Source organism: Bison bison, unplaced genomic scaffold (genome assembly GCF_000754665.1).
Source record: "Bison bison bison isolate TAMUID 2011002044 unplaced genomic scaffold, Bison_UMD1.0 scf7180017864383, whole genome shotgun sequence".
NCBI lineage: Eukaryota > Metazoa > Chordata > Mammalia > Artiodactyla > Bovidae > Bison > Bison bison.
In genome coordinates this window covers 189,099-209,984 of record NW_011494955.1, presented here as the reverse complement: position 1 = coordinate 209,984, position 20,886 = coordinate 189,099, and the positions used below count along the sequence as shown (strand labels likewise).

At 47.3% G+C, this 20,886-nt stretch overlaps 2 protein-coding genes across 3 annotated transcripts in view; one reads left to right on the top strand and one right to left on the bottom strand.

Moving 5' to 3' along the window:
- Positions 1-3,358: 3,358 nt before the first annotated feature.
- Positions 3,359-12,296, top strand: ZNF584 (zinc finger protein 584). The gene is made up of 3 exons (XM_010857635.1): positions 3,359-3,802; positions 4,668-4,794; positions 9,451-12,296. Exons 1-3 carry the CDS (start codon positions 3,785-3,787, stop codon positions 10,725-10,727), a joined length of 1,422 nt encoding a protein of 473 aa, XP_010855937.1. The 5' UTR covers positions 3,359-3,784; the 3' UTR covers positions 10,728-12,296.
- A 3,152-nt stretch (positions 12,297-15,448) lies between these two features.
- Positions 15,449-20,886, bottom strand: part of ZNF132 (zinc finger protein 132) — a 10,569-nt gene continuing 5,131 nt past the window's right edge. For both annotated transcript variants that reach the window (XM_010857630.1, XM_010857631.1), the window contains one exon: positions 15,449-18,274. In XM_010857630.1, coding sequence (XP_010855932.1) covers positions 16,350-18,274 — 1,925 coding nt within the window. In that variant the 3' untranslated portion in view covers positions 15,449-16,349. The remainder of the gene's footprint in view (positions 18,275-20,886) is intronic.

Here is a 20,886-nt window from a genome sequence, read left to right as displayed (position 1 = left end):
CAAAAGCATCAATTCTTCGGCGTTCAGCTTTCTTTATAGTCCAACTCTCACATCCATACATGACTACTGGAAAAACCATAGTTTTGACTAGATGGACCTTTGTTGGCAAAGTAATGTCTCTGCTTTTTTAGTATGCTATCTAGCTTGGTCATAGCTTTTCCTCCAAGGAGCAAGTGTCTTTTAATTTCATGGCTGCAGTCACCATCTGCAGTGATTTTGGAGCCCCCAAAAGTAAAGTCTCTCACTGTTTCCATTGTTTCTCCATCTATTTGCCATAAAGTGATGGGACCAGATACCACGATCTTAGTTTTCTGAATGTTGAGGTTTAAGCCAACTTTTTCACTCTCCTCTTTCACTTTCATCAAGAGGCTCTTTAGTTTTTCTTCACTTTCTTCCATAATGGTGGTGTCATCTGCATATCTGAGGTTATTGATATTTCTCCCAGCAATCTTGACTACAGCATGTGCTGGAAGGAAGAAAGAGAGGAAGAAAGAAAGGAAGGAAGAACGCCTTCCTCAGTGATCAATGCAAAAATGGAGGAAAACAGAAGAATGGGAAAGACTAGAGATCTCTTCAAGAAAATTAGAGCTACCAAAGGAACATTTCATGCAAAGATGGGCACAATTAGGGACAGAAATGGTATGGACCAACAGAAGCAGAAGATATTAAAAAGAGGTGGCAAGAATACACAGAACTGTGCAAAAAAGATCTTCATGACCCATGTAACCCCAGTGGTGTGGTCATTCACCTAGAGCCAGACATCCTGGAATTGGAAGTCAAGTGGGCCTTAGGAAGCATCACTATGAAGAAAGCTAGTGGAGGTTATGGAATTCCAGTTGAGGTATTTCAAATCCTAAAAGATGATGATGTGGAAGTGCTACACTCATATGCCAGCAAATATGGAAAACTCAGCAGTGGCCACAGGACTGGAAAAGGTCAGTTTTCATTCCAATCTCAAAGAAAGGCAATGCCAAAGAATGATCAAACTACCACATGATCACACTCATCTCACATGCTAGCAAAGTAGTGCTGAAAATTCTCCAAGCCAGGCTTCAACAGCACGTGAACTGAGTACATGAACAGTACATGAAACGTTCAAGCTGGATTTAGAAGAGGCAGAGGAACCTCAGATCAAATTGCCAACACCTGTTGGATCATCAAGAAAGCAAGAGAGTTCCAGAAAAACATCTACTTTTGCTTTATTGACTATGCCAAAGCCTTTGACTGTGTGGATCACAATAAACTGTGGAAAATTCTGAAAGAGATGGGAATACCAGACCACCTGACCTGCCTCCTGAGAAATCTGTATGCAGGTCAAGAAGCAACAGTTAGAACTGGACAAAGGACAACAGACTGGTTCCAAATAGGGAAAGGAGTACATCAAGGCAATATACTGTCACCCTGCTTGTTTAACTTATACACAGAGTACATCATGCGAAATGCCGGGCTGGATGAAGCACAAGCTGGAATTAAGATTGCCAGGAGAAATATCAATAACCTCAGATATGCAGATGACACCACACTTACCCATAAGAGAGATGGGTTCAATCCCTGGGTTGGGAAGATCCCCTGGAAGAGGACATGGCAACCCACCCTATATTCTTGCCTGGGGAATCCCATAGACAGAGGAGCCTGGCAGGCTACAATCCATACAGCTGCACAGAGTTGGACGCAACTGAACCAACTTAGCACGCATGCACAGACCCCCAGGGAAGCCCTGATGTCAATTTTCAAAGGGCGATGGGGACTTCCCTGGAGGTCCAGTGGTTAAGACTGGGTGCTTCCACTGCAGAGGGTATTGGTTTGATTCCTGGTCTGGGAACTGAGATTCCCGCATGCCATGTGGTGCAGCCAAAAAAAGGAAAAAGAAGAGATTTGGATATCACACCAAAGAAGATACACAGATGGCAGAGAGAAGCAGATGAAAATATTCTGAACATCATATGCCGTTATGGAATTTCAAATTTAAACAATGTCACTACATATCTATTAGAGTGGCTAAAATCCAAAATACTGACAAGCGGTACCAGAACTCTACTGCTGTCTAGAATGCAAAATTATATAGCCCTTGGAAAGAAAGTTATGACCAACCTAGATAGCATATTGAAAAGCAGAGACATTACTTTGCCAACAAAGGTCCATCTAGTCAAGGCTATGGTTTTTCCAGTGGTCATGTATGGATGTGAGAGTTGGACTGTGAAGAACGCTGAGCCCCGAAGAATTGATGCTTTTGAACTGTGGTGTTGGAGAAGACTCTTGAGAGTCCCTTGGACTGCAAGGAGATCCAACCATCCATTCTGAAGGAGATCAGCCCTGGGATTTCTTTGGAAGGAATGATGCTGAAGCTGAAACTCCAGTACTTTGGCCACCTCATGCGAAGAGCTGACTCATTGGAAAAGACTCTGATGCTGGGAGGGATTGGGGGCAGGAGGAGAAGGGGACGACAGAGGATGAGATGGCTGGATGGCATCACTGACTCGATGGACGTGAGTTTGAGTGAACTCTGGGAGTTGGTGATGGACAGGGAGGCCTGGCGTGCTGTGATTCATGGGGTCGCAAAGAGTCGGACACGACTGAGCGACTGAACTGAACTGAACTGAACTAGGAAGACAATTGGTAGTTTCTTATAAACTTAAATACACTCCTATTATGTGATCCATCTACCACACGCCTAGGTATTTACACAAATGTATTGAAAATATGTCCACACAGACAGTGGAACAGGAATGTTTATAGCAAATTTATCCGTAATTGCTTAGAACTGGAGTCAAACTGAGATGCTTTTCCATGCGTAAATGAATAAGGAAATTGGTGCATTCATACAATGGAATATTATTTAGTAATAAAAAGAACTGCGCTCTGGAGCCACAAAAAGGCATGGAGGAATCTTAAATGTGTATTCCTAAGTGAAAAAGTCAGCTGAAAAAGGTACATACTGTATGATTCCAACTTTATGACATTTTGGGAAAGGTAAAACTAGAGAGAGTGAAATAGTGGTTGCCGTGGTCTCAGGGGAAGGGAGGGAGGGGTGAATAGATGGAACCGAGGAGATTTTTCATGGAGCAAAACTATCCTGTAGTATACTGTAATGACTGACGTGTATAAAAAAGGGTAAATTCTTATTTCTTACTTTAAAAAGCAACAAAACCAGTATAATTATACTCTTTGGTCTGTAACAAACAAATAAATTTGCCAACAAGGGAAAGGCAGGTGGGTGGGACAAAGCTGTCCTCCGCCCGCGACCAGGTCCAAACGTCCAACCGAAAGTCCCGGGCCGCCCTCGGCGCTCTCCCGGAAACGCCCCTCTCCTGGCTGTCATCGGCTGCATCTGTACAGACGCGGTCTGTGACGTCAGTTACGCGACAGGTAGTTCGCGCGCGCCCCAAACCGGGTCACGGGTGACCCGGGAGTCGAGTTAACGGAGGCACACGGACAGAGGTGCCACCTGGCGGCCCTGGCCGGCCGGGGCTTCCGACGTTGCTGTCGGGTGTCGGTTTTGCCTCCGCTGGCGGTCCCTGCGTCACGGGGAGGGCAATGGGGCTGGGCTTCCGGCGTTGACCCGCGCTGTGAGGCACTGTGAGGGCAGCGCTCCCACCGCAGAGACCGTCACCGCGCCTTTGCTCGCACCGTGACCTCGGCCATGAGTCCCTTTTGCTGAGACTTGCTGTTGTCCCCCGAGAACCTCCCGAAGCGGCTCCTGGTCTTCAGTCGGCCGGGGGCTCGGGCGGGCTGGCGGGTACGGATCTCAGCTGAGCCCGCTGAAACTTTCCGCCATTCGGTTCCGATGGCAAAGGAGGCGCAGGTGAGTGGGAGGTGCGCCCCAGGTTCTCAGCACCCGAATCCCCACCCAGCAGGTCTGGACTCTGAATGGCCTGTGAGAGGTAAGGAAGGCTGTGACAGGTGAAGGGACAGTCTGTACAGAGACAGAGACGGAGGAGGGACGGGGATCTGGGAGCTACGTGTGTGGTGTGGTTCCCGGCGACAGAGGGTTGCAGGGTGAGGAGGTCCTCTGTGCAGAGCCGGGGGGTACCCTTGGCCGTGGGCCGTTGGAGGTGTGGCGGGGCGGGGGGCGAGGCAGGATGGACTTGAAGTTGCTCCCCGTGGTAGCACCCTGGAGACACAGAGTGCACAGTGGCATGCGAGAGTTGTCAGTGGGGTGGACTGGTGAGGTTGTGCTGAGGGTGTGGACTTGTACCGTGCTGCCGTACAGAGTTATGTGCCTGGCGTGCAGGAGGGCAAAGTGGAGGGCCTTTGGAGTATGGTACTCAGGCCTGAGAGAGAGACGGTACCGTGGGTTTTGTTACTTCCGAATGGTGATCCCTGGGAGACAGGGAATTGACTGGCAGGAAATAGGATAGACCTGTGTGCTTCAGGGCGTCCATCGATGGCAGCCTGTTGTGGGCTGGATGCAGAGTTTAATAGCAACAAGATGAGAGAGGCACCAATGGTATTTGTGGCCCTGGGAATCCTCTGAGCTAGGGGTCTTAGGAGGAGAGAGGTATGAGGGCTTGTGAGTGATGGGGGCTCACAGGGAACCATGACGGCAGTGAGGGATGTCGCGGGACCTGAGGCATGGGTCAAGGGCGTGGGTGTGTTTCTCTGTCCATATTTTGGTTGGCTTTCTGCCCATTATTGACCCTAAGACTCAGTGGAATGCATCATTACAGGGCCCAGTGACTTTTGAGGATGTGGCTGTGTATTTCTCCCTGGAGGAGTGGGGTCTCCTTAATTTGACCCAGAAGAGCCTGTACCGTGATGTTATGCTGGAGAACTTTGGACTCATTGGCTCACTGGGTAAGTCACACTTTTCCCTAACAGACTGACCACCTCTGCCTTTTCTCCATGGGAAGTTCTGTTTATCCTAAAGCCCACAGAGTCTGTGTGCCCTTCCTCGTCTCTCTCTGAGCAGCTGTTGGCAGCTTTGACACCTGTTGCCCCACAGGCTCCTGGAGTAGGGCTTGGGGTTCAGATGTTTATAGTTTGCCCAACAAATCCCAGCTCTGCCTCTTTCTGACTGTGTGACTTTGCTGAAGCTTTGGCCCCTCTGTGCTGAGTTTTGTCTTCCTCCTCCAAAAGAAATTTTATAGGGCCCTCCCTGGGCCAGATGTCAACCATGAATTGAAATCAGTAGATCAGTTTGGGCAGGATAGCCACCTTTTTTTTTTGCTGCTTTGAGTGGTGTGTGGGCTTTTAGTTACCCATCAGGGATTGAAGCCGCGCCCTTGGCAGGGAAAGCGTGGAGTCTTAACCACTGGACCTCCAGAAAATTCCAGGACTGCCGTCTTTAATATCTTTCAACCCATAAACATGAATGTATTTCTGTTTGTTTAGCTCCATATTTTTTTTTTAGCTCCATATATTTTTTAAAAATAATTTTATGTATTTATCTTGGACTGTGCTGGGTCTTGGTTGCTGCGGGTGGGCTTTCTTTAGTCGCAGCAGTTGGGCTACTCTTCCTTGTCATATGCAGGCTTCGCATTGAGGTGGCTTCTTTTGTCGCAGAGCGTGGGCTGTAGGGCACATGGGCTTCAGTAGTTGCAGCAAGTAAGCTCAGAATTTCAGCTCCCAGGCTCTAGAGCACAGGCTCAGTAGTTGTGGCTCAGGAGCTTAGTTGCCCCACAGTATGTGGGATCTTCCCGGACCAGAGATTGAACCTGTGTCTCCTGCATTGGCAGATGGATTCTTTACCACTGAGCCACCATGGAAACCCACTAGCTCTAATTTTTTAAACAGTGTTTTTAATATACAAGGCTAAATTTATTTCTAAGTATTTTATTCATTTTGATGCTCTTTCCCCCTCTTTTTTATCTTTTTCTTTATGCTCTTTTAAATGGAATTTTTTCTTAATTTCATTTTAGATTATACATTGCTAGTGTATAGAAATGTAATTGACTTTCCTATACAGATCTTGTACTCTGCAACCTTGCTAAACTCATTTATTAGTTCTAATAGTTCTTTCAGTGGATTGTTTGGTATTTTCTATATATATAATGTCAGGACATCTGTGAATAGAGATATTTTTACTTTTTCCTTTGCCTAACCAATTTGGCTATTGGATATAAATTGTAAGAGTAGACGTCTTTTCTTGTTCCAGTTCTTTTTTTTGTTCCAGTTCTTATAGGAAAAGCACTCATCAGTCTTTCACTAATAAGTATGATGTTAGCTATAAGTTTATTACATGTGCCCTATTCAGGTGAGGAAGTTCTCTTGTTGAGTGAAACGTTGTTAGATTTTGTGCAGTGCTTTTCCATATCTATTGAAATGATCATGTGATTTTTGTCCTCTATTCTATTAATGTGGTGTATTACAGTAATTGATTTTCTATATTCATAAGAGTTATCAGTGGTACAGTTTTCTTTTCTTGTATCTTTATTTGGATTGAGTATGAGGATAATTTTGGCTTCAGTGGATGAATTCTGTTTTATGAACAGTTTCTGAAATATCGGCATTAATTCTTATTTCTGTGTTAATATTAACCTGTGACACCATCTCAGCCTAGCTTTTTTTGTTTTTCCTGTGGGGAAGTTTTTTTTTTTTTAAGTCTGTTCAGCTATTCTATTTCTTCTTCAGTCAGTTTCTTTTTTTTTTTTTTTTAATTGTCTTCTACTTTTGGGTTTTTTTCTTCTTTTTGTTCTTTGAAGTATAAAGTTAGGATATTGGTTGAAGGTCTTTTTTTTTTTTTTTTTGAAGGTCTTTTTTTAAAAATTCATTTTATAATTGAAATGTAGTTGATTTACAGTGTTTCAGGGGTACAGCAGAGTGATTCAGTTATACGTATAGAGATCTTTTTTACTATGCGTGTTGTGACAATATAAGAAATATGTATTTTGTCTTTGTTCCCAATTCTTTGGCATGCAGCTCCTAAAACTTTTGGAGTCTCTGGAGTGATGAGATGCTTCTGTATGCTGATGAACGTTGACAGTTGCTGGGGACCCCTGGATAGTCTCAGAATAGGGGCTGGTCACCAGAAATACCAGGGGATGATTGGAAGGTTGGATTTTCAGTTACTCCCAGCCTCCTCCTCTCACTTCCCTACCCTGACTTTTGGAGGAGGGGCTGGAGTTTGGGCCAATCATCAATGGCCAGTGATTCAATCAGTCATGCCTATGTGAGGAAACATCCATAAAAACTCCAAAATGACCAGTTCAGAGAGCTTCTGGGTTAGTGGACACATCTGAGATGCTAGGAGAACGGTGCCACCAAGGGCATGGATCCTTCTTACCCTCTGCATCCTCAGTCTCCACCCCTGGCATACCCTGCCCTTTTCATTTCTTCCACTGGCTGTTCCTGAGTTATAGTCTTTAAAATAAATTGGTAATAGTAAGTAAATTCTTTTCCTGAGTTATCTGATCTGTTCTAGCAACTTATTGAACCTAAAGAGGAATCAATAATTGTGAGAATCCCAGATTTACAGCTATCAGAAGTATGGGAGGCAAGGGACTTCAACTGATGCCTGAGGTAGGGGCAGTCTTGTGAGACCAAGCCTGTAACCTGTGGGATCTGGTGCTAATCCCACGTGTCTGGTGTCAGAATTGAATTGAATCCTTGAACACTCAGTTGGAGTTGGAGAAATGGTATGAAACCCCCATGGATTTGGTGTCAGAGGTATTGTGAATAAGGCAGCTCAGAGGTGTTGCTGTAAGTTTCCTTCTAAGCAAGACTTTTCCCCATAACTTTTGGTATGTTGTGTTCTCTTGCATTTATCTCAAAGTGTTTTATAATTTTCCTTGTGGTGATTTAGGAGTACTTTAATTTCCATAAATTTGTGAGTTTTCCAGATTCACAGACATGGAGAACTGAGTTTTGGTTGCCAGGGGATGGGGCAAGGAGGAGGAGAGGGGTGGACTGGAGTTTGTGACTAGCAGATGCAGGTTATTATATATAGAACGGATAAACAACCAAGTCCGATTGTATAGCATAGGGAAGTATGTTCATATCTTGTAATAAACCATGATGAGGAAGAATTCTAAAGTATTTATGAACTTCCCAGTTTTTTCCTGTTGTTGCTTTCTGCCCGAAGTCTCCTGAGGCCTATTTTATGTCCTAGCAAATGGTCTCTTTTGGAGACTGTTCCATGTGCACGTCAGAATAGAAGAGAGTATGTCCTCTGTTAAGTAGCGTGTTCTATAGAAGTCTTAGAGGTCTAGTTGAGTTTTAGCCTCATTCAAGTGTTATATCCTTCATTTTCTGCCTAGTGGTCCTGTCCATTTATGAAAGTTAGAAATTGAAGTCTCTAAATATTATTGTTTTAATTCTTTCTTTATTTATTGTCAGTTTTGCCTCACAGGGGGTTCTTTTCTAGAAAATTGTGGTAAAACAAACCGTGATATTTACCTTCTTAACACATTTTTAAATGTACAGAAGAGGTTCCAACAAGGAGCTACTGTGCAGCATAGGGAACTATGTTCAGTGTCTTCTAATAACCTATAATGGAAAGTAATCTGAAAAATATATACACACATATATAACTGAATCACTTTGCTGTACACTAGAAACTAATACAGTACTGTAAATCAACTATATTTCAACTTAAAAAAATAAATAAAAAATAATGAACATTCAATTGCCTCCGACAATTTTTAAAAAAAATGTAGAGTCCCATGTTCTAATACTTGATATCCTTCATGGTTGCCATGGTGACACGAGCTTCCTGTTTTTGTAGGGTGGGTCAGCCTTGATTTGGGCTGGCATGTTATTACTCTTCTCCCTCTTAGGCTTTGCACCTTCGAGGTCCTCCAAGGTTGCCCAAATGGAGGGTGAGGAAGAGGCCTGGGTGCCCAACATGGTGGACAGTGTGGTCAGCAGAGCAGAGGCCAGGAAGGGTTCCAGACTCAGTGACTGGGGCTAGAGGAGGCCTTGGTTTCAGTGATGGGTATCTGTGTGCACTGGCATTTGGGTGCTGGGGCAGTGACCACAACTTACTCCCACCTTGCCCCTCTTCTAGACTCACCGTGTGGTCTTGCAGTCTCTACCGAGGCTCTGGATGACTCACCTCTCTGGCCTCTGTCTGTGGTTCCCTCTTCTCTGTGCCACTGCAGAGCTGTCCGCTGCGACCTGCTCTGCGTGTGACTTGAGATGCACGTCCTTCAGTAGTCCATGAACACTGGCTGCTCTGTCAGTCATCTTTACACTGGGGCAGCCATCCTCTCCACAGAGCTTGCTGTCTTCAGCATCGCTGGCCTAGCTGAAGCCCTCGGCAGAGCGTGACTTGAAGACCGTGACCCCCTCCCTGCAGTGCTCCTGTCTCTGTCTCCTCGTCCCTGTTGCAGTTTCCCTGTTCTGGGGTCAGGCAGAGCCCTGTTCCCCTGGGCCAGCCCCTCCTCATCCGAACCTTTCCCTGCTGCCTCCTGCAAGTCTGTGGACACCTCCGTGGGTGTGTGCCACAGGCACCTGCTGAAGGTGCCGCCTCCCTTGCAGGCCCACTCTGAGTGCCCGCCTCTTCCGTCCCAGGTTGTCTGCGTAGACTGCAGGATGAGGACGCCCTTCTCGAGCTTGGAGAGAGCTGCCGAGTCCTCCTGTCAGAGAAGCCCTCTCTGTGTGGGACGTCTGGACAGGTCTTCCCTGCCACTTTAGGCTTCTTCCAGCCCCAGGCTGCCTGCAGAGAGGGAGCGCCCCGCGGGAGCCCCGAGTGCAGCGAGGCCTGCCCACCCGGCTCCGCTGGCCAGCGGCAGAAGGGCGGCCATGCGGCGCAGACGCCCTTCCGGTGCAGTGACTGTGGGCAGGCCTTCCTCCAGGCCTTCATGCTCCTCGACCACCTCGTTGCTCACGCCAGAGAGAGGCCCATCAGGGGCCCAGCAGGTGGAAGCAGCCCCACGGAGAACTCAACCCTGGTTCCTCACTGGAACGCTCACCCTGGAGAGACGCCCCACGTGTGCAATGAGTGTGGCAGGGCCTTCAGTTACCCCTCTAAACTGAGGAAGCATCAGAAGGTTCACACTGGCATCAAGCCTTTCAAGTGTGCCGAGTGCGGGAAGACGTTCAACCGCAAGGACGCGCTCGTCCTGCACCAGAGAATCCACACCGGAGAGCGGCCTTACCAGTGCGGTGAGTGCGGGAAGGCCTTTAGCGTGCTGTCCACCCTCATTCGGCACCGGAAGGTGCACATCGGAGAAAGGCCGTACGAGTGCCGGCAGTGCGGGAAGCTCTTCAAGTACAACCACAGCTTCGCCCTGCACCGGAGGGTGCACACGGGGGAGAGGCCTTACGGCTGCGGCGAGTGCCGGAAGGCCTACGTGACCCGCTCGGGGCTGTACCAGCACCGGAAGGTCCACACCGGCGAGCGACCCTACGAGTGTGGCCTGTGCGGGAAGACCTTCACTACCAGGTCCTACCGCAACCGCCACCAGCGCTTCCACACCGAGGAGCGGGCCCACGAGTGCCCGGAGTGCGGTCGCTCCTTCAAACACGGCTCGACCCTCCTCCAGCACAGGAAGGTCCACGCCGCGGGAAGGCCACAGGGGGCCGGCAGGCAGGCAGGCAGCCCTGAGCCGCGGCTGGCGCATGCTCAAGTTCTCAGTCCAGAAGGGAGGCTGGGGAGAGGGACAGTTTGCAAGCGGAACCCGCCGCCCACACCGACTGGGGCAGGCGCGCTGCGCTCCGGCCCGGCCGCTCTTGGCGGTGTTGGGCCATTGCCAGTTCCTGTGACAGGAGCCGTCCCACCCCTCCGAGCCGACAGCTCCCGTGGTGTGCAATCTGTGTGCTCCGGGAAGCCGTTCTCTCCTCCATAAGGGAGAGTCATGTGCGCTGGATTCCATATGGGGTCTTATTCCCTCCCCACAGCCGGTTCAGGTGTGGACATGACCTAGCTCTGGCCGAGAGTAGCCGGGCAGTGTCTGCAGGGGCTTCCAGGGAAGGTTAGCCATCTTTATGGACTCTGTGGACGCCACGTTTGGTTTCTGTCGTGGATTTATCCAGCCCTGGGACTGTCTCACGCGGTTCTGGAATGTCTAATAAAGACCTTTTTGTGTACACCACCCTTAATCTGTGGGCTCTGATCTGTGTGTGTGGAAGGGCTGAGAACCAAACTGGGCTCATGAATAGAGGGCGCTGTTTCTCTGGAGGTCCCTGACTGTTGTCTGCCTCAGCGGGGACAGCAGGATGGCAAAAGCCAGCTCCAGTCAAGGTTGGCCGAGTTTGCACTAGAGCTTCAGACGTCGGGGGGAAGACTGAAGGGCTCTGGGTGGATCTCTGGCCTGGATGTCAGGTGTACCTCTGGGCCCAGAGCTTGCCTGAAGAATGGAGTGGTGGGTAGAAGATCCCCGTGTGACTGGGGACAGGTATCAGCTGGGCTCCTTGTTTCTGGGGAAAGTTCTGCAATCTCCAGTGCTGGCCAGAAGAATCTGCTTCCAGAACCAGCTCAGAAGCCGAGCTCTCTGAAACTGAGAACGTGGAGGTAAGTTTGAGAGTGGCCGTATGTTCTGCAGGGGCTGCTGGGCAGAATGAGTGGGCACAGGAGCACGGAGAGGAGTCCTGTGGAGCAGGGGGCCTGGCACATTTGAGGCTTGAGCTGGTTCTGAAGAGGAATCCATGGATGTTCCGGGAACGTGGTTTTGGGGGGGAGGCGGGCAGTTTCTCAGGAATTTCAAGCCTGTTCCCAGTGTCCAAGGTCACTGTCAACAAATAGCCTACAGGTTCCTTGGATCCTCAGAGCCTTTCTGGGCATGTTCACCTCCTGGCCATCACCCTGGGGCTGAGAGAAGATCCCGTCATACTGGGATTCAGCTTTCATGACCTGGCTGGGATTCCTGGTGTGTCTACAGACAGCAGCCTTGACTTTTTGCTGTTGCTGTCACAGGGCTCCAGGGAAGGAAGTTGTTGATCCACATATAGATCCAGACCTGCTGGTTGTGGGCCCTTTGATAAAATGTTGGAAACTACTCTTTTACAAGGTAAATGTCAGTTCAGTGAAACTTGTTATGTGGTTGTCACTGTGTCTCTGGTCTACAGTGCTTCACGTCAAGAAGAAAACATTAGTGGAGGCGTGTTTGGGGAGAGCCAACCCCAGACTGGAGGCTTTGGGCTGAGTGGTGCTCAGCCAGGACCATGTGTCGGGGTTGGAACATAAAGGCTGCTGCTGCCTTTAGCTTCAGCAGTTCCTCTCAGACACCCTGCTGGCAGGAGGGGTGGCAGCCACAGGGGCAGGAAGTTCTCAGCCAGTCTGCTCGGTGTTTCCAGCACCGTAAGGCACACATCACCCCAGGCCTGCTTGGACGCGCGTGTGTGTAATCCCTGTGTGTGATAACTGTCTACCTTTGAGAGAGTCATTTCCTAGGCAGGTTGATAATAAGTCTAGGGGTCCCCAAGGAGAGAGGGGTCTGGAGTTGTTAGCTCCCATCTGTAAGAGAGAAAAAAAGCGACCAGTGCCATCTTTCTACTGGAGGCGTCCCTCCCTACTCTAGATGGGGGTGTAGACAGACTTTACACCAAAGCTTTCCTTCCCTGGTCGGACTTAGTCTGTCCCTTACCGACACAGGTGACATACTCATCTTTCCCGGTTCTACCACCGAGACAGGGTGGGGATGTACCAGGGGTAGACCTGATGGCATCTCTAACTGACGTCCAGCTCTTCAGCATTACCTCTGATGCCACCCGGGGTGCAATCAGAGTAACCTTCCGGAATGCCTCCCAGGCTAAACCGCTGGGGGGAAACATTCATCACCTGGGTGCCTGTGCATGACCGTGAGTATATTCCTGACCACAATAAGACCGATACGAACATAAAACTGAGATGTTTCTTCCAAGCGTCACCACATCAGTATGAGTCTACTCTGGTCCACTAAGAGCCAGCGCTACCAAAGGAAAGAACCCCATTGCAGTTCCAAGTAACCTTTAACCTCAGAGGTGATCTTGTAGCTGTAGCGCCATCTAGCTTCCGAACTTTCTATTCCTAGCGAGGCTAGGAGCTTCCTGACTACCAATCCAAGTTTCTTCCTCCTTGAGAATTGCAGACCCCTCTCTCCTTGGGGACCCCTAGACTTTTTATCAACCTGCCTAGGAAATGACTCGCTCATTCCCCCCTTTTCTTTTAGGAGAATTATGTTGCCAAGGGAAAGGGATGTCATTTTCATTCCATAACTACTTCCTGCTGTTTAGGGGTGTAATCCCTAAATTGTTGAGGCAACATAGTCTCATAACCCTCATATTGAGGGTCTCTTATCCAGGGGCCCCAAGTAATAGATGGAGGAGGCTGTGGCACTCATAGGAGCTTGGACAACCATTTGTAACTTAAAAACCTTCATGCAATTAGAAACAAATCCAATTACACAGTTACAGATGTAGGGAGCAAACAGCAAAAATAAAACAATCAGAATTATTGTAATTAAGATAGTTTTCCATCATAGGGAACTAGTTAACATCTCCCAAAGTGAGGCAACTGAGGCTTCAGGAGTATTCATAGCTCCAGTCATCTTGTTCATGTGTTTAGAAAAATAAGTAACATTAGTGCTCATATCAGGTATATATGTACAACATTGGGTATGAATAATGGCACACGTTTCTCCTTGGGCGGCTGTCAAAATATTTAAAGCCAATCTGTTTTGTAAAACCACCTAATTTGTGGTTGTTCAGCATTAAGAGCTGAAATAGCTTTTTGAGAATCTTGCAGTGCCTGTTGAGTAAAATTAGTCAAAGCATCTACTCGTAGCATGGTATCTGTAGTTCCCAAAGAGGGAACAAACACTGCAGCCAAAGAATCATACCAGTGAAACACAGACCTTGCCCACAATGAGACAGTCATTTCCTAGGCAGGTTGATAAGAAGGCTAGGGGTCCCCAAGGAGAGAGGGGTCTGCAATTCTCGACGAGGAAGAAAGGACAAACTTTCTTTTTTCCTCTACATTCCTTAGGATTATGTATCCTGCCTGAGGACAGTCTCTGGATTAAACCTGGTTGATCATGTTATCCTAAAATGTAAATTATGGGAGTAAGTCTGGTGAGATCTTTACAACCTCCAGACATTCTTTGGATTCATTGGAGAGTATATAACTCCATTGCTAACACTAGCAAAGGGGTATTCTTTCTACCCCTTTCTGATGTCTATGTCAGAAGCTTTCTCTTATCTCCTTTATACTTTAATAAAACTTTACTACACAAAAGCTCTGAGCGATCAGGCCTCGTCTCTGGCCCCGGATTGAATTCTTCTCTTTCAGAGGCGAAGGATCCCGGGGTCGTCACGTGATTCAGCAACAACCTTTCACCTTCAGCATGGAGGTCTGTATGGAGCAGAGTCAGAGTCTGGCAGAGCCAAATAGGGCCCAGATGTACAGGCAGGTGGGAGTTAGGGCAGACTGACCAGACTCCTCACCCCACTGACAGGGCGGCATGACCCGTCTCCTGACCTCTCGGCCTGCTTCTTCCCTGTGGTCCCTCCATGGGTCATCTCTGCCAGGTGCCTCTGCACTGCTGCTCCTTCTGGCTGAAAAGGTTCCTGGAGTCCCCGCCTCAGATATTTTCCTGCCCACCTAAAAGCGAGCAGTAGCAGCCATCACTGTCACTCACCTGTGCTTCATTGCTCTTAGAGCTGCGGTTGCTCCGCAGTGACCCTGTTCTTTAGTCCCTTTGCATGTTAAATCTCTGTATCGCACATCAGATGGAGATGAAATGCATCTACCACGGAGCTCAGGCAAAAGCCTGGCACCCAGTAGGACCCCAGGGGACCTCTGGTGGCCCTGAGGGACGGTACTTGGCCCAGATCACAGCCCTCTCGGAGCTAACCCTGGGGAGCGAGAAGGTAGGAGACCTCAGGGAAAGAGTGGTGCTTATCCCGTCCTGCACTCACATGAGTGCAGGCACACCTGTCCCAGGCTGTAAGCGGCTGCTGAGCCCTAGAGACTTCACTCCCCTGGCAGGACGAAATCCACAGGCCCCTCATGCGTGAAACTGACATTGTAGTAGGGTGGTGTATACCGAACGCTGTGTCCCCCCCAATACCTAGGTTAAACCCTAACCCACTCAGTGTTCTGTATTTGGAGGTGGGGCATTTGGGAGGTTGATGAGGTCATGAGAGAGGAACCCTTGTGACTGGGATTAGTGGTCTCATAAGAGGCCCCCAAGGACCCCTTCTCCTTCACTGTGAGGACACAGAGGATGGCTGTCAACCAGGATCCTCACCTGTCACCAAATATCCTGGCACTAGATTTTGGATTTTCTAGTCTCCAGGACTGTGAGAAATTTGTTATTTTTAAGCCTCCCAGTTCATGGTATTTGTTACATCAGTTGGAATGGACTAAGACATGGGAGACAGACATCCCTCAAGAAAGCACACACTGGCAGCTGTGAGCAGGGCTGCGAAGGGCCCTTCAGTGTGTCAGTGAGGCCCCTCCTGGTGCACCTCATCTCAGGACCCCCCGAGTCTGTCCTTATGTCTGTCTTCTGGGGGCTCGCATGACCCTGCAGTTGGCTTTTACCTTTCAGTGAAGAGAAACTTCATGGCCTGGAGTCATGTCTGCTTCTTTTGTTGGAACTGTAAAAAACCTGGCATTTAATGATTCTTCTACAATCCATAAGGCTTATTAATATTTCACCAGTATACATGGACACACACACACACACACACAGATATATACACATACACATATGTCTCCCTTGGTACAGTTTTAGGTAATCCCACATATTTTGATATGCTGTTCTCATTTTCACTCCAAGTACTTTCAAATTTTTCTTTTGATTTCATCTTTGACCATGGATTATTTATAAGTGTGATATTCAGTTTCTGAATGAGGGTTTTCCACACATCATTCTGTTCTTTATTTCTTATTAGAATTCTGTTATTGTCAAGGTCCACACCGTGTATTATTTCTTTTCCCTTTATCAGGCCTTCTTTTATGGCCCAGAATATGCTCCATATTGGTAAATGTTCTATAAGCATGTGAAAAAAATGTCTGTTCTGTCCTCTTGGACAGGAAGTTCTATAAATATTGATTAGGTCAAGCTGGTTCAAAGTGTTGTCTTCCACGCCTTTACTGATTATCTGGGAGGGTGTGAACTTCCCAAAGTGTAATTGTGATTTGTCTATCGCTCCTTGCAGTTCTATCAGTTTTTGCTTCATGTACCCTGAAGCACTGTTAGGTACATAACGTGCAGGACTGTCACGTGTCTTTATTAATGAATCTTTCAACCAACACGGGGTCAGTTCATTCCCTGACCCTCTCAGAGGCCACAGGCAGCTAGAAAGAGCTTTACGCTCCAGAGGGGAGACAGTGCTGTGTAGGTTCCTAGGCCACTCAGAAAGGGCAGGGTAGCTTCTGAAGGCATTTCCACATCAGCGACACATTAGGGAATTTCTTTGTAGTCTGCTGCCTGAAGTTTGATGTGGCTGAAGACCTCCCAAAGACCATCTCCATAAGGCTCCGTTCAGCTGTGGATCCTTCTGTGCTGTGCAAGGTTGCAGAGGCGACTGAAGATCTTCCCACAGTGGCCACACTCATAAGTCCTTTCTCTGGTGTGAACTATCTGGTGTCGAACAAGTGTGGATCTTTCACTAAAGGCTTTCCCACACTGGCTGCATTCATAGGGCCTTTCCTGGGTGTGCACTCTCTGGTGACGAATGAGGTGAGAGTTACTGCTGAAGGCTCTCCCGCATGCACTGCACTCGTAAGGCCTTTCCCCAGTGTGAACTCTCCAGTGATAGATGAGGCTGGACTTACGGCTAAAGAACTTGCCACATTTAGTGCACTCATAAGGCCTTTCCCCAGTGTGAACTTTCTGATGCTTCGTAAGAATGGACTTTTGGCTAAAGAACTTCCCACATTCGTTACACTCATAAGGCCTTTCTCTGGTGTGAACTCTCCAGTGCTCAATGAGACTGGAACTGTGAGCAAAGGCCTTCCCACATTCACTGCACTCGTAAGGCTTTTCCCCAGTGTGAGTTCTCCAGTGCTGAACCAGGCTGGAGTTGCGACTGAAGGCTTTTCTGCACTCACTGCACCTGTAAGGCCTTTGTCCAGTATGTACTTTCTGGTGTTGAATGAGGGTGGAGCTATTGCTGAAGGTTTTCCCACATTCACCACATGCGAAAGGCCGTTCTCCAGTGTGGACTTTCTGATGGCGAAGGAGGTGAGAGCTTTGGCTAAAGTCTCTCCCACATTCACTGCATCCGAAAGGCCGTTCTCCGGTGTGAACCTTCTGGTGCTGAGCAAGGTTGGAGTTGTTGTTAAAAGCTCTCCCACACTCACCGCACTCAAATGGCCGTTCTCCAGTATGAACTCTCCAGTGCTGCATGAGCGCAGAGCTGCGACTGAAGGCTTTACCACACTGACTGCACTCATAAGGTTTTATGTGGGTGTGGACTTTCTGGTGCCGAAGGAAATTGGAGCTTTGGCTGAAGGCTCTTCCACATTTGCTGCACTTGAAAGGCCTTTCTCCTGTGTGGACTTTCTCATGCCGAGCGAGGTGTGACCTGTTATTGAAGGCTTTCCCACATTCACTGCATTCATAAGGCCTTTCTCCTGTGTGGATTCTCTGGTGATGAATAAGGGTGAGTTTGTGGCTGAAAGTTTTCCCACAGTCGCTGCATGCATAATCTTTTACTCCCGCGTGGAATTTCTGATGCTTCCTCAGTTGATATGGGTGACTGAAAGCCTTGCCACACTCTTTACATACATGAGATGTTTCTCCAGTGTGAAACCATTGGTCACTAATAAGGGCTGATTTCTCCTCTAAGGAATTTTCAGCTCTTGTGCATCTAAATGGTGTCTCTTCAGAGCGAGTGCTCCGGTGGCTGAGGAGGACAGAAGTCTTCTGGAAAGCTTTCCCACTGTCACTGCAGTTGAAGGGCTTCTGTGAGGACTGGACCTCTTCGAGCTGCCCAGAACTGAAAAGGTGCAGTGAGGCCTCCCTGCCCTTTGTGCTGCTATGTGGCTCCCCACTGCCGTCCATGCTTGGGGGCTGGAGGAGGTCATGGCCGTCTGAGACATCCTGGCCACCTAACCCACATGTAATGGGTTTCTCTGACAAAGAGCCTGTTGAGCTTTTTACAAACAAGTCCCTGTCTCTGTTCCATTGGAAGGGCTTTTCTCCATTGTACTCTGGATGCTGGTGAAGATTTACACCAAACCAAAACCCTCTTCCATATGCTAAACATGTGCAGGAAGTCTCCCCAGTATGTCTCTGATGGTCATCCAGCTGCAAAGTGTCTTTCAAGAGTGGCTCACACGTGTCACAGCTGTCAGCCTTCTGCATGGAAGGAGGTACACTGGGAGTTTTGACCTGTGACACCACTTCTCCAGAAGCATTCTTCTCAGAAGGCACCTCCTCATCTTCCACCACAGGCCAACAGCCTGAAAGCCGAGAAATTTCTGGTTAACGTGAGCGTTCCACTTAGTGAAAAGGGTGACTTCCTTAGAAATGTGTCACTGACACATACAGGAATGGGCCAAGGATTTGCCGATAGGCCAGGTGGGGCAGAGTTAGAGTGCAAGGCTCACTGGCGGGATAGGGCCCTCACCAGAGGCAAGAACTCAGAGGTAAAGGGCCTGAAAAGACATTTTTCAAAAAAAGATATACATACACAAATGGACAAAAAGTAAATGGAAAGAAGCTCAACATCATTAGTCATCATGTGCACAGTGTGCGCTCAGTCATGTCCAACTCTCTGTGACCCCATGCACTATAGCCTGTCAGGCTCCTCTGCCCATGGAATTTTCCAGGCAAAAATACTGGAGCAGGTTGGCATTTCCTACTCCAGGGGATCTTCCTGACTCAGGGATCGAACCCACATCTCTTCCATCTCCTGCACTGGCAGGCAGGTTCTTTATCACTGCACCACCGGGCAAGCCCGTTAGTCTTTACAGAAATGCAAGCTCAAACCACAATGAGATACCACTTTAAACTCACCAGGATAGCTTGAAGAAAAAAAGATAGTAACAAGTTTTTGATGAGGAAGTAGAGAAACTGAAACACTCATAAACTGCAGTGGGAATGTAAAACGGTGCTGCCAATTGGGACAGTTTGGGAATTTCGCTGCTATGTATTTACAGAAGAGAAATGACATATATCTACACAAAACTTGTACATGAACATCTGGAACAGCCATAATGTTTGTAACAGTCAAAAAGTGGAAAAAAGCCAAATGTCCATCAGCTGATGAACAGATAAAAAAAACTGGTATATCTATATGCTGGAATATTATTCAGCCATAAAAATGAAAGAAGTATTATTGATATGTTCTATAACATGGATGAACCTCAATAACATTATGCCAAGTAAAAGCCAGTCACGGAAAACACATATGGTATAATTCCATTTGTATAAAATACCTATTAATAGAACAAGCAAATCTGTACAGTCAGGAAGTAGATTAGTGGTTGCCTAGGACTCAGGACAGGATGCGGGAATTTGAAGAGCGACTGCTAAAGGGCAGAGTCTCTCTTTAGGTGATGAAAATGCTTAGAATTAGAGTGTGGTGATATTAGTTTATTGAAAAGGTGAAAGTGAAGTCGCTCAGTTGTGTCCGACTCTTTGTGACCCCATGGACTGTAGCCTACCAGGCTCCTCCATCCGTGGGATTTTCCAGGCAAGAATACTGGAGTGGGGTGCCATTTCCTTCTCCAGGAGATCTTCCCGACCCAGGGAATGAACCCGGGTCTCCCGCATTGTAGGCAGACTCTTTACCATCTGAGCCATCAGGGAAGTCCATTTGTTTATTATCCTTAATTAAAAAAAAATAAAAAAAATAAAGCAAACTGCCTCAGTTATACATATGTTCTTTTTCATATTCTTTCCTATTATAGTTCCCTGTGCTATACAGTAGGACCTAATGTTTATCCATTCTATATATAATACGTTGTACTTCCTAATTCCAATCCATCCCTCTCCCAACCCCCACCATTGGCAACCACAAGTCTGTTCTCTACATCTGTGAAACTTTTTCTGCTTTACAGATATGTTCATTTGTGTTGTATTTTAGATTCCATATATAAGAGATATCACATGGTACTTGTCTTTTCTCCTTATGACTTACATCACTTAGTATGATAGTCTCTAGGTTCACCCGCGTTACATCAAGTGGCATTATTTCTTTTTTATGGCTGAGTAGCGTTCCATTGTATACATACACCACATCTTCTTTTCCATTCATCTGTCGATAGAATTTATGTTGCTTCCATGTCCTGGATATTGTAAATAGTGCTACAATGAACATTGGAGTAAATTTATCCTTTCGAATTGCTGTTTTTTCTCCAGATATATGCCCAGGAGTGAGATTGCTGGATCGTATGGGAACTCTAGTTTTCATTTTTTCAGGAAACTCCATACTGTTTTCCATAGTGGCTGCACCAATTTACATTCCCATCAATAGTGTAGGAGGGTTCCTTTTTCCACATGCTCTCTACCATTTGTTATCTGTAGACTTTTTAATGATGGCTATTCTGACTGGTGTGAGGTGACACCTCGTAATAGTTTTCATTTGAATTTCTCTAATAATAAGCAAATAATAATAATAAAAGAAAGGCAATGCCAAAGAATGCTCAAACTACCGCACAATTGCACTCGTCTCACATGCTAGTAAAATAATGCTCAAAATTCTCCAAGCCAGGCTTCAGCAATATGTGAACCGTGAACTTCCTGATGTTCAAGCTGGTTTTAGAAAAGGCAGAGGAACCAGAGATCAAATTGCCAACATCCGCTGGATCATGGAAAAAGCAAGAGAGTTCCAGAAAAACATCTATTTCTGCTTTATTGACTATGCCAAAGCCATTGACTGTGTGGATCACAATAAACTGTGGAAACTTCTGAAAGAGATGGGAATACCAGACCACCTGACCTGCCTCTTGAGAAATCTGTATGCAGGTCAGGAAGCAACAGTTAGAACTGGACATGGAACAACAGACTGCTTCCAAATAGGAAGAGGAGTACGTCAAGGCTGTACATTGTCACCCTGCTTATTTCACTT

Bases quoted from the DNA above. Each gene is read 5' to 3' on its own strand.
- ZNF584 (XM_010857635.1), top strand. The intron at 4,795-9,450 runs GTAAGTCACACT...CTTCCGTCCCAG, and splicing joins TGGACTCATTGGCTCACTGG to GTTGTCTGCGTAGACTGCAG.